This window comes from Typopeltis vanoorti, chromosome 6, assembly GCF_054136105.1.
Source record: "Typopeltis vanoorti isolate ZY-2024b chromosome 6, IOZ_Tvanoo_1.0, whole genome shotgun sequence".
Lineage (NCBI taxonomy): Eukaryota > Metazoa > Arthropoda > Arachnida > Uropygi > Thelyphonidae > Typopeltis > Typopeltis vanoorti.
In genome coordinates this window covers 116,892,584-116,906,326 of record NC_143554.1, presented here as the reverse complement: position 1 = coordinate 116,906,326, position 13,743 = coordinate 116,892,584, and the positions used below count along the sequence as shown (strand labels likewise).

General features: G+C 38.6%; 1 protein-coding gene across 1 annotated transcript in view; it reads right to left on the bottom strand.

The window, feature by feature from the left end:
• Nucleotides 1-13,743, bottom strand: part of LOC150105849 (transmembrane protein 41B-like) — a 111,652-nt gene that overhangs the window by 42,594 nt on the left and 55,315 nt on the right. Inside the window, exon 4 of the mRNA XM_090393624.1 lies at nt 9,979-10,072. Coding sequence (XP_090249750.1) covers nt 9,979-10,072 — 94 coding nt within the window. The remainder of the gene's footprint in view (nt 1-9,978; nt 10,073-13,743) is intronic.

The following is a 13,743-nucleotide window of genomic DNA, read 5'->3' as shown; positions in this document are numbered from 1 at the left end:
GTAAGAATAAACTTCCCTATTACATCATTTATTTTTCTAAACAGATCTCTTGTTCTACCCATAATAATGCTTTCTTCAATTTCCTTGCACCTTTTGTTTTGATGTTTTTCCTTATCTTTCCTAGTCTGACTTTGGAAATCTGCACTCAGTTGTCTAACCCTTTGTTTCTCTGAAGTTTCATTTTTCTTCTTTTCCCTGCTATTTGAATAGCTTCTTCTGACAACCATTTACAATCTTTCTTTCTTGTTGCTTTATTAAGAGTCTTCTTTGCTGCTTCTTGACTGTACATTTTGTTTCTTCCCACAGTTCAAATTCTCTTCCTGTCTTCTCCAAACTTTTTAATTTCTTTCCAACTTCTACTTTAAAATGCTTCATTTATAGGATCAAATCTGATACTGTCCTTTTATTTCTTCTTAGCCCTTAATTTCAATTTAACTTCAAAAAGTAAACTTTTGCTGCTTGGATAGCACTCCTCTACCTTCTGCTGGCAACAATATAATCTATCTGATTTTTGTGTTCTTCATTAGGTGAAGTCCATGTGTACAATCTTATTTTATGTTTTGGAAGCAATTTGCAAATAAAGCAACTTTTCTCAACAAAAGACTCCAAACATCCTTTCTCCTGCTTCATTACTGTCCTAAACCAAATTTTCCAGTGATGCCGTGTTCTTTTTCACCCACTTTTGCTTTCCACTCACCTAATATCAAAAGAAAATCTACTTCATCAATACTGTTTACTACTTGTTGCAAGCTGCTGTAAAATTCTTCTGTCTCATCTTTACTTGAATGTGTAGTGGATGCATACATCTGTTATGAGTGTAACATTCATTGGATATGCCTTTATTCTGATTAGAATTATTCTATCGGACACTGGGTTGTAACCAAAAATGTATTTTCTGTATTCTCTCTAACTATGAATGCTTCTCCATTTCTTTGAAGGTTTTCATGTGTAGAGTAATACATCATGAAATCATTGGTATTGGATCCATTCCTGTCCATCTTAGTTCACTGATTCCTAACACCTTAACTAGAGTTCTTCTCATTTCTTTCTTCACCAGTTTTCTTTGATACATACTTCTTACATTCCATGTTCCTATTTTATGTAAATTAGTAAAGCAGAGGAGTCTTCTTCTGAGATTAACTCTATTAGAAGTTGAATGTTAAACCAAGTTAAAGAGCTCAGAGTGGTTGGTGGCAGTGGGAGGAGAGCAACAGAGATAGCAAATGAATTTGTCTGAGTTGTGCAGGGAGATTTTCAACCAAAGATTAGAGTCAGGCCTAGGTTAGGTGCTCTCTGGCATGGCATGTCAGAGTGGATATATACACAGATGCCACCCTTGAGTTGAGAGGAGTCGAAGTGTGTGCAGTTAGGAAAGCTGAGAGTAATGTTTTGGGGATTCAGCAAAGTAGTTTCTGCTGGAAAGTTCAAAATGACCATGATGAATTTCTTGATTTCAGCTTCTATTGAGTCATGTACTACTGATGTAATGAGATACCAAAGTTTTTAATGTTATCAGGGAGGGTACACATTTGTGTTGGGGTGCTGATCATTGAGCAGTAAGACCTTGGGTTCTAGTGTTCTGATTTCGCAGGAGAAAGTATGTCCATTGTGTTAAATGCATCAAAAGCCCCAAAAGCTGTTTGAGGCTTTTGATGCATTTTCCCAAGTTTAGGAACTGCTTTACTGAAGGGAGGCACAGAGAACAAAAGACAAGCTGATGTTGAATAATTTGCCAATTCATCTATTTTTGCATAGCAGCCATTCAACCAGTGGCAACAGAAACCACACAAGACTGTTTTTTTTCTTGTCAGCAATATCTAGTTTGCAACTGCGATCCTTTGTATACACCAAACCAATGGTGATTAACTGTACAGTGCAGCACAGTCAATCACCATTGGTTTGGTGATTGACTGTGCTGCACTGGCAAGACCCAAAGTACTCTGTCATTTTCCTTTGTTTGGTAGGCATAGCGAGTACTTGCACATAACCGATATTTAACAAAGCGAATAAATTGTCTTGATGCATTCTAAACACTTATCTCCATGTTTTCTCTTCATTTCATCTCACTACAGCAGTGTTTCCCAATATGGGGCATACCCCCCACAAGGGGGGGGGGATTTGAATATTTTGGGGAGCAATTAGAAAATGATGTTGCATTTGTCGCTTCATCACCGATATACTCAAAAAACTCACCATTGTTGCCGATAAATTGTCAATGTTGCAACCTGACTTTCCGAAAAAAAAAGCCGACATCACTAGTAACAGCAGTCAACATAAATACAGTATCAAGAAGAACTCTCAGAAAAGCAAAATGACGAGTCTATTAGAACTTTATTCAACATAAAAGGAACAATGGCATGGCCTTTCTGACAAGACAGAAAGGAAATGCCGAAATTCAACTAGTTTTGCAAAAAAAATACTGTTGCTCTTCCCGTCGTTATATTTAGTTGAATGTGGCTTTAGTGCTGTTAATGACTTGCTACTGAAAAAAATAAATCATCTGGATATCACAAACCATGGGGATTTGAGATTGAAAATGACTAAATTAGTACCTCGAATAAAAACTTTTTGTAGCAGACATCAAGCTCAAGGATCGCATTAACTTGGATTATATTTTCCTCAAGTTCAGTTCGATTTATGTTTTATAATATGCAAAGTGTAATATAAAATTTATATACATTGAAGAAAGTCAGATTAAAAACAGTTTTACCTATGTTCCTTTTTTATTTAAAGTACATATTTATATTATACTTTTTCAGAACTTGGCTGACTATTATGCTAGAGGGGGACATCAAAATCTTTGAGGTGTTGAGGTGGGGGATCCAAAAAACGTTGGGAAACACTGCACTACAGCAAGCATTTTAAACCTTTTTTTTTTTAAAAAAAAAATCAGCTAACGCCTATTTGTTCCCATATAGGGAGTAGGCGGGGCTGTTTACCCTATCTAACTTTTGGAGACCGAGTGGGCAGTTCAATCTCCACTGGTAGCCAATCAGAAGGATAGCTGGCCCAACGCTATCACTGATTCATCGGTACGTAGTGGAGAAGGCGGCAAGATAGCTGCCATCTCGTGGTCCCTAACCCTAACACAATATTTTTTTTTTAATGTCTGAAAATAGTGTGGGTTCGCCGGTCGATTTTCTTGAGTTTATGGGACGAAACACCCGAGTTTCCGGGAGAAAAAACCCACTAGCCCGTGCCAGAGATCGACTAACTCGGGAACCGGTCGAAAAAAGGCTTAGAAAAATTTCCTCTAGTCAGCAACTAGATTTGAACCACCAAATCCTTTCTTTGCGCGGTCAAGCACCGTAGAGTGCAAATGCCACTTCTACTGAGCTACACAGGCTCGAAGGGTATTCTATATTATTTATTCTATATTAGAGCTCATTGAAGGTGTGAAAACAAGCCAACTTACAAAACAGGTAAATTGAAACCTGAAGATGAGCAGAAAAGCTTGGAACAAAGTTGAAATTTAACTGCCACTAAGAATTTTCCACAAACACAGCCACAAATATTAACATAACTGCATAAGTCAAAAACACATAATTTGAAGTATTACTACTGTATCTGTAAAAATTAATGACAATATATTTTTCATGTCAATCCCACTCTCAAAAGATTCTTACCTTATGCCATATTTAGTATTCTGGATATGCTAAGAGTTAAATAATACAGAAATCTTACTCTAGAGCATTGGTTCACAACCTTTTTTCACTTGTGTACCCCTTTTAAACCCAGTTCTATAAATTGTACCCCTTGTTTTTAAAACAGCTGTTTTTAAATACTTATTCCCTAATTAATAAGCTATGACATACTGCAAACACTTTTGCTCAGTGCCTATCTTAATGTAAAATAGTGGAAATGAGGTAATAAGTTGGGAAAGGAAAATTACTATACTAAAAGTACAAAAGCGTACTCCCTGAGGATACGCATACCACTGGCTGGGAACTGATGCTCTAGAAAACAAACATGGAACAGTTCCAACACAATGCAGGTCTCTAATCAGTAGTTATCGGTCTTATGCTAGATGAAAATTATCCAGCTTGTATAGAATTTCACCAGTATTGATACCATCCACTCAGTGTGGAAAAGTCACATTCTGGACAAAAGGTCATGTACAATTTTCTTATATTTTTTCAGCTTTTCTCACCCAATGCATTTCAGTAATCTTAATAATTTTATCTTACCATCTCTTACTTGTCTTCCCCTTTGCCTATTGCCATCCATAAGTTGGTTTCATAACTTACACCATCTCATGTTATATCATCAAATGTGTCTGACTCAACTTCAATTTGAATGCATAATGTATTTGATGTTTTCTCCTTGGATATTTTTCAAATATAAATATGAAGCAGCAGATATCAGCCATTATCAATCCACTGCTGGATGAAGGCATTTCCAAGATTACTACAAAACTGTCTGTCCATGGCTCTCCTTTCCCATGTCACTTCTGCAAATCTGATGATATCATCAATCCACTGTGACTTAGGTTGGCATCGTGGTCATTTTTCCTCTTGTGGAATCCAATCCAGTACTTCTTTCGTCCATAATTGATCTTGTCCTTGAGCAATCTGTCCAGTCCGTTGCCATTTCAGCTATTTCTCTCTTCCTATGATGTCAGAGACTTTGGATTGATTTCTTATCCATGTATTCCTTTTGTGATCCCATTTTGTGATACCAAGCATTCTTTCCATACATTTCCAATGGCAATGGGCTGGCAATCTGTCCGGCCCATTGCCATTTCAGATGTTTCTCTCTTCCTATGATGTCAGAGACTTTGGTTTGATTTCTTATCCATGTATTCCTTTTGTGATCCAATCTTGTGATACCAAGCATTCTTTCCAAACTAAATTGTGTTGTTCTTAATTTTTGAATTTCCTTTGCATTTAGTGTCCACGTTTCACAGCCATATGTCAATATAGGAAGAATACATTGGTCAAAAACTTTTTCTCTTTAGGCATAATGGTAGTTGGCTTTTGAATGCTGAATGTATTTTCCAAATGCTTTCCACCCAAGCATCATGCATCTTTTAATTTCTTCCATGATATTTTGTTCCATCGATATCTGTTGTCCTAAGTATATGTAATGATCTATTTTAATTTCATCATTACTGATTTTTATTATTTCTGGTTGGATACAGCTATTGAACATAACTTAGGTATTCTTTAGGTTTATCTTTAGGCCAGCTGTTTTGCTAGCAATTTGAAGTTCATGGATATGAGTCTGTAATTCATGCACAGTTGAAGTAAAGATAACTATGTCACCCGGGAAGCATAAATGGCTTAAATATCTTCTATTTATTTTCAGACCTTTCCCTTCCTAATCAAGAAATTTCTTCTAGGCACACTGTGAATAATTTTGGAGATATTGTGTCACCCAGTCTTATATCTCTCTGTATTTCCACAGTAGAGATAACGAATTGCTGCTGTAGTGTTTTCTACTTCTTGTATCTATAGGTCTTAATTAGATATTTTGCCTTCTTGATTGTACATATATATATATATATATATATATATATATATCTATATATATGACTTATGATATTCAACCACTTCTTGCTACTGCAGTCTGCCTTGACTAAAACCTAACCCTTCTGTGGCCTCTCTTTCAATCGAATTCGTGTGAGTTCCGCAAACAAAGAAATTTCCCCAGACCAGAGCCAACTTTCCCTAATTGCAATTCTGGAGTTAACTCCTCTTCAGAATTAAGAAAAATTTGTTAAGCTATGCCATCTCAATTCCTATACAAGAAAAGTCTCCTTGTCAGAGAGTTAACACACAGACTGTCACACGATTTCGGAATCTAGTAATTAACAAACCTTTAAATACCTTCTTCAAATGCAATCGTAACCAGTTCCCTGCGCTTGAATTTACATAGGTTCTAATTTTAGCAAGCGGTGCTTTAGTTTAAGAGATCAGACAATTCTTTTAGGTAAAGAAAACAGGAATGTTTATTCATTCTAAGATACTATACAGAATATTCAAAATCACACTAAACTAAAGAACTTCCTGCAGGTAAATTAATCTATCAGACATGATCTAAATACAATACTTCACATTAAAATGAACATTGGCAAATCAAGCTATCCTGTCCTTGTTCACTTATTACAGTTATACAATGAATGCCTTACTCATTCCCTAATTAATAAGCTATGACATACTGCAATAACTCAAAGACAATATCAATTACAAAACCACTTCCAGAGCTACAACAATTTAGTTGGAGGATAATGTACTAAAGTCCTGTAATTTACTAACAAGTCCATTCACTTATTATATCAGCACGATTGCTCGCTCTCTCTCTCTCTAGCTCAGTTCACTTTACAAAGGACATAAAAGGTTTACATTACTGACCATTGAATATGCAGGAGTTTCCTCTCAATAAATTTCTGTTGACTTTCTTCGGCTAGTTTCCACGTTTTGCGTTGTCCTACATCTTGACCACCCAGTGATTACGTTCACGAATCACTTGTGTGCGAATCTGCTCTGACGGACAGGTACACGTGGTTCAGCTCGAAACTTAGGTCTTTGCTGCTTGCCTGGACCGCTACCTGACCATGTGGCCGTCGTTTTTCCCGTCCACTCGAACGCCAAGAGGAGTAGAAAACAAAAAGGAAGCTCGAGTTTGCGCTGCCACTTCTTTTATATTGCGGCTGCTCTCCCCACTACGTCACCAAATGCTGACAGCACCTAAGCCCCTTGCACTCAATGCTATCTTTTCTCCATTACATCTCCTACGTGGGCATCTCGCATGCACCTCGGACTTCACATTGCGACTGCCTGGGGATATGGCAGTAAGCCGATTACACCAAAGCGAACTTTGCTCTAACTTTCTTGTTCTAATGTAACCTTTACAAAATTTTGATTCTTGTCTGTTACTTACAGGACAGTTTACAATATGATACACAGAAATATTTATTCAGAAAGTAATATTATATTATTTACAATTCCATTTACACCTATATACAAGAACCTCCCTTGGGAAATTTTGGTATCTTAGTTAAATCCCGAATGAAATGCTTAATGATAAATTAAACCTTTCATTCCAGATTTAACACTGTGGTATTGGTGTATATGGATTTGATGGTCCTGACATATGGCTCCTCCACTTGTTGGTTTCATAATTTTTGCAATTTGGGATTGAAAAATTACCAGCTGTGTATCACATTGATGGAATGGTACTCCAAGAGGTTGATGAGGCTAGGGACTTGAAATTCAGAGGGTACATTGCTAAGGTTTGATTCCTTGCCAAACGAAATAGCGCAAGTTCATTGTGAACAGAAATAGAGCTGAGATATCAGGAGGAAATTTGGCTTGGATGAGCTCTAAGGTTTCCTTGAGTGGGCATTTGTGAATAGGGAGATGTCAAAACTGACCATTATGTCAGTATGTTGGACCGAGAGGTTTTCTATGGGTTCACCACTCTCCCCCGCCCCTGGCCAACTTCTTTATGGAGACTTTTGAAGAGAAAGCCTTAAACTCAGCCCCACAAAAACCCACTGTTTGGCTTCACTACATTGATGATGTGTTTGCTATTTGGCCACATGGCTCAGATACACTCCACCCCTTCTTAACAGACTTAAACAACCAACACCCCCCGAGAATCCAGTTCACCTTGGAAAAAAAGAGGAAAACAACAGTCTCCCTTTCTTAGACACTCTAAAGGGAGACAGGCAGATGCATTCACCAGCAATCCCACCACCCCCATCACAACAATATAGGGTTATAAAAACGCTATATAACAGGGTGAAATTAATCTGTTCAGATGACAATGCCCTAACCACTGAACTAAACCACAACACTTTCTTAGCCAATGGCTATAACCCCCAAAAAATATTAAAACCAGTTAACTACAAACCCCCCCCCCACCTTCATAACAAAGATTACGCAAAATTCATCACCATTCCCTATATCTGGGCCACCTCTGAAAAATTAACCAAAATCTTAAAAAAATATGACCTGACTTCTTGTTACAAACAATATAAAAAATTGGCATCCCTTATCCACTCCACAAAAGCCCAATTGCTTCCCCTAGACCTACCTGGGGTATACCAGGTTCCTTGCAGCTGTAAACTGTCCTACTTTGGTCAAACAGGCAGGACAGCAAATGTCGAGATTTTGGAACACAAAGACTACATCCGGTTTCACCAGTAGAGCCACTCTGGGCTTACAGACCATGGTCTGGATTCTCGCCACAGAATACGTTGGAAGAAAGCCACGTTAATACACTGCAGCAAATTTAAATATGAAAAATTGTTCGTGGAATCAGAATTTGGGTGCATGAGACTGCCCCAAATTTGGGAAGCTTGCATCTTGAGAACTTCAGCCCAACAGCCAAGACAACCCAATATAGCCCGCTAGGGGATACCTTTAGGACTCTAGGAACAACAGTAGTTTTCTCTCTTCTGCTTCATTTGCTTTTTGTAGTGCCTGCATGCATGTGTCATTGTTATATGTTCCCATGAAGATGGCAATGTGACAATGCTGAAATATAGGAGGTATTTATTAAAGTTTCTTTTAATTAATATTCCAGTATATGTTGTAAATATCCTTAAATAATTTAATAGTCATGTGTTATCAATGTATAAGCCTATCTACAAGAATGATGATTAAACTGCTAATGTTTAATTAAATGATTACTTTAACTGTGGTTACATGTTCTTTAAATTCAGGTGAGTATACAATTTCATAATGTTTGCAGAAATCTCCTAAACTTCACAAACTCAATCAGCTGTTGTCAAGGTGTAGAAATGTATTAACTCACCAACCAGTGAAAACTAATCATATGGAAGTAAATAAGAACTAGAATTAATCTCCGTTGTAATGACCAAACCATGCATTCTCCTAGAACAAGGTTACAAGAAACAAGGTTAACTTGTGATTAAACCCTGTTTTCTTGCATTATATATATATATATATATATATATATATATATATATATATATATATATATATATATACAGGGTGTTCGGGATAAATTTGACAGTTTCGTAAGGAAAAAGAAAATCTTCTTTGTATCTATTAAATTTAATGAATTGACAAAAAAACATTACAGGCAGAGTTAATTACAATACTATCAACAAGATTTACTCAAAATAACCACCATTAGCATCGATCACAGCTTCAATTCTGCTTCGGAACCTCGAACAAGCTGATGCTACAGTCTCCCTGGGAAGGGCCGCAAAAACTGTTTTAATTTTATCCATTAACTGGGCTTTTGTATTACTGGAAGTGCGATTGGTGTCTTTTTCAACTGCGCCCCATACAAAATAATCCATGGGGTTAAGGTCTGGGGAGTTTGGAGGCCAAACATTTGGACTGGTGAAGTCGTAGAAATTTTCAGACAACCATTTTTGACTTTTCCCAGAGGTGTGGCAAGGGGCCGAATCCTGCTGCCATACATACGGCCTACCATTGGCTACCCTTGTTATCCAGGGCTTGACTACAGTTAGCAACTCCACGAACAAAGCCCGAATTCCAATGCCAGGGTTCTTCAACACCTGTTCCTGCAGATTTGCGAGGAATTCTGCTGTACGAACGCAATCAGATCGTCTGCTAGGGATCTTTCTTCTTGCTACATCCTCGTAGTCACCATTGCAAGTCTCTAGTTCATGCCTGATTGTTTTTACTGTATTCAGGGAGCATTGGGCAGCAGTCGTAATATCCTTATTTTGATGGCGGGCACGAATCATCATGATACAAGTTATTCTCTTCCATGATTCAGGTGGGTTCCAGCTATCCATCCTTTCTGACATCTTGTATATGAATGAAGAAGGGTCCAAACTTTTAAATGAAGAGAAGTGTGTGTTAATACATGTAACTTATGGAAAAATATAATTAATTATAAATATGTCAAATTTATCCCGAACACCCTGTATATATATAAAGCAAAGGATAAATTACTGATATCTGTATAGATTACTAGTTAAATACTGCTATACCAAATGTAAGAAATAGTAAAAACAAAGCTCATACTTACTAAGCATACTAAGAAGATAGCAAGGGGAAAGGGAAATAGAAACCCTGACAGAATGCTAAGAAATATGGATCCTGGAATGGCAAATGACTGTAAGCTGGATATTGTTTAAGAAAATAATTTCAACAATTAATAATGAACGATTATTTAAATTTTCTGTAAATACTAAGCAATATTACAATAAAACATTACAGGTATATGATTGTTGAAATAAGGACTATAACAACTTTAAGAACGAAACATTGATTTGTATGCAAGAATTACATAGGAATTTCCCTACCGAGTGGTACAATTTATGCAAATATACCCAAGAAAGTATAATAAATTTAGTTTAATCCTTTATCCAAGTGTGAGCAAACAAAGTTTGTGCCTGAAAGTATCTTCAGGACTGGGGTAAGGTGGTGCAACACTAGGGCGACTCCTTGCAAAGGTGGAGCAAGCTACTCTCACTCTTATCTCAGTATCTCCCATAATGCAAAACAGATCTCCTTGCGGATATGTCTAATGTTATGCATTAAGGGAAGGACCTTACCCCAGTCCTGAAGATACTTTCAGGCGCAAACTTTGTTTGCTCACACTTTTTTTTTATTATTATTATTACGGGCAACTCCAGGGAGTCATTAGACTCATCGAGGGAGGCCCCAAATCATTTTCATCACAACTATTCGACATTCATACAGTATCTATCATACCTCGCCTTAAACTCATTCACTGTCACAGCATCCACCACAGACTCAGGGAGCGCATTCCACTCATTCACTACTCTAAAAGTAAAGAACCCAGCTCTAACACCTTTACTAACCACACTTTTGCCCAGTTTCCATGGATGTCCCCTAGTCCTCCCACAACCAGCCCTGTTCTCAAAAATATCTTCTGAATTAATTTTATAGAAACCCTTCAGTAATTTGAATGTCTCAATCATATCTCCCCTCCTCCGCCTATCAACCAATTTTTGCAACCCACAATCCTCAACCTGTTCTCATACGGTTCATTCCACAGACCTGCTATCATCTTGGTCACTCGCCTCTGGATCCTCTCCACCTCCTCCCCATCAAGAAGAAACCTAGGTGACCAAATCTGAGAACAGTAGTCGAGATGAGGTCTTATCAAGGCGCGATACAGAGGAACAATAACCTGCTTGTCTCTGCTTGTCAACGTATTCTTCAGCAACCAAGTGATTTGATGAGCTGATTTGGCCACTTTTGCAATGTGTCCCCTAAATTTCAATTCCTTATCCACCAACACTCCTAAATCTCGTGCCTCATCAATTTCCTGGAGCACGGTTCCACCAATGCAGTAAACTGCCTCCCATCTTTTCACCCCAAAATGCATAACCTTACATTTTGCCACATTAAATTGACATCCATTCTCCCTAGCCCAGACCTCCAATCTATCCAAATCATCCTGCAAAATTTTGACGTCATCTGCATTCACTGTTGCCCTACCCAACTTCGCATCATCCGCAAACAAATGAACTGTTCCTCTCAGATCCTTTCCTATATCATTTATGAACAAATTAAACAGCAGTGGTCCAAGAACAGATCCTTGTGGTACACCACTAGTCACAGGCCGTCTTGTGGACTCTACTCCTGAGTAAACCACTCTCTGATATCTCTCCGTCAACCACCCTCCTATCCATCTCACCAACCCTATGTCCATTCCCATATGCTGCAATTTACTGATTAGAATTCCATGTGGTATCCTGTCAAAGGCCTTAGCAAGGTCCAGCAGAATCACTGTAAACCCATTACCCTTATCCAGTTCAGCCGTCACTGTGTTATAATACGTGAGCAAGTTACTGAGGCATGACCTACCCTTCACAAAACCATGCTGTCCCCGATACAGTATCCCATTTTCTTCTATCCAATCTTGTATTTTCCTCTTGACTATTTTCTCTAAGACCTTGATAATGATTCCTGTTATGCTGATTGGCCGGTAATTTTCAACAGCAGCCTTGGAACCACCTTTGTGCAGTGGAACTATTTTCCCCTCTTTCCACCCCCTTGGGACTGACCCAGTCCTGAGGCTCAAATTAAACATAATGGTCAAGGGCACTGACAATTCTTTGGCCGCTTCACGTACGACACGAGCTGGTATACCATCCAATCCCACAGATGTATTGACATTGAGGTTCTGTAATAGACTAGTTACCTCTACCTCATTCATCACAATTCCAGTATAAGCTGTTGGTTCCTCCATTTCCGCAAAGCCACCACCTGGATGATATACTCTTGCAAAGTGCTCGCTCAGTAATTCCACAACATCGACTGATTCAGTTACCTCCCTACCCTCAGCATTTTTTAAGATCATTCTACCATGAGCATTTTTCCTTTTACTTGCAACATATTGAAAAAACTGTTTGGGATTCTCTTTAGCCTGCATGGCCAATTTCCTTTCGTAATCTGCTTTTGCTTTTCTTACCACCCTTGTTACCATCCTGGCCTGAGCTTTATACTGTTCATGCACCTGATGGTCACCCTTCTCCTTAAATTCCCTCCACAATTGTTTCTTTTTTTGCAGCTCAAGCTTAATAGTGTTATTCATCCATTTAACCCCTACCTGATTTATTATTCGGACTCTTGGTATACAGTCAACCATTGCCTCCTGCAAACAGTTCTTGACCACCTCCCATGCACCATCAACATCCAGCCCTTGCAGTTTTACATGCCATGGCATTGAGCCAAGCACACACCTAAGCTTGTCATACTTACCAGCCCGGTAATTCCACATATACCCTGTCTTAATTGTAAATTCGACTCCTTTAGCCACCTCCCAAGTCATGACCTTATGGTCACTCTCACCAATTGGTGGCAACAAGGTCATGTTCGTTACAGCCACATTCTCAGTTGCAATTACTAGGTCCAGCACTCTCTGCCCCCTGGTATTTTCCAATACATGTTGCCGTAGATAGTTGTCCCTTAATAACTGCATAAAATCCAATTCCTTCCTCCCATGTGCCCTCTCCTCTTTCCAGTCAATATTACCATAATTGAAATCACCCATAATAATTACCCTCCTTCCATTCATTTCTTCTATTTGCTTATGCATACTATTCCCACCATCCACTCCATCACCCGGTCTATAGCAGCACCCAATTGTATATTTTGTTCTGCTAGATTGTATCTCACACCAAACAGCCTCAAATGTGCTTTTTTCCCCATCCTGCAGTTCAACTTCTATACTCCTTGGCTGAAGCTCATCAGCTATCATCAATAACACTCCTCCCCCCTTTTTATTCACCCTGTCACTCCTGAACACGCTATACCCATCGCATTCAATCCCACTAGCTTTATCATCTTCTGTCAGCCATGTTTCACTAATACCGACAACCTGTGGCCTGGAAGTGCCAACCATGGCCAAAAACTCTTCCTTCTTGTTCCTAATACTCCTGGCATTAGTGTACATGAATCGCAGAAGCCCATTTGTCCCATCCCTACTTTGATTCCTTATACTAATTATCCCATTCTGATTTGTTGTCCGTCGTACTCGCCCGGGCATAATATACTCATTCATACACTTAACTGCCCCCCCCTAAAGTCTGCATATCTACTTCCCCCCCTCTTAATAAATCTAGTTTCCCTGAGTCTGTACATCCACTTCCACATCATTCATCAACACTCTTTCAAGTCTCCGTACACCAACTCCATTCAAATGTAACCCATCCATCTTATATAAGTCCTTTCGCCCATCGAACTCATTCCACACATCCACAAATTCCACACCACTCTCCATGCATAACCCACGCATAAAGTCATTGGCAATTATGGC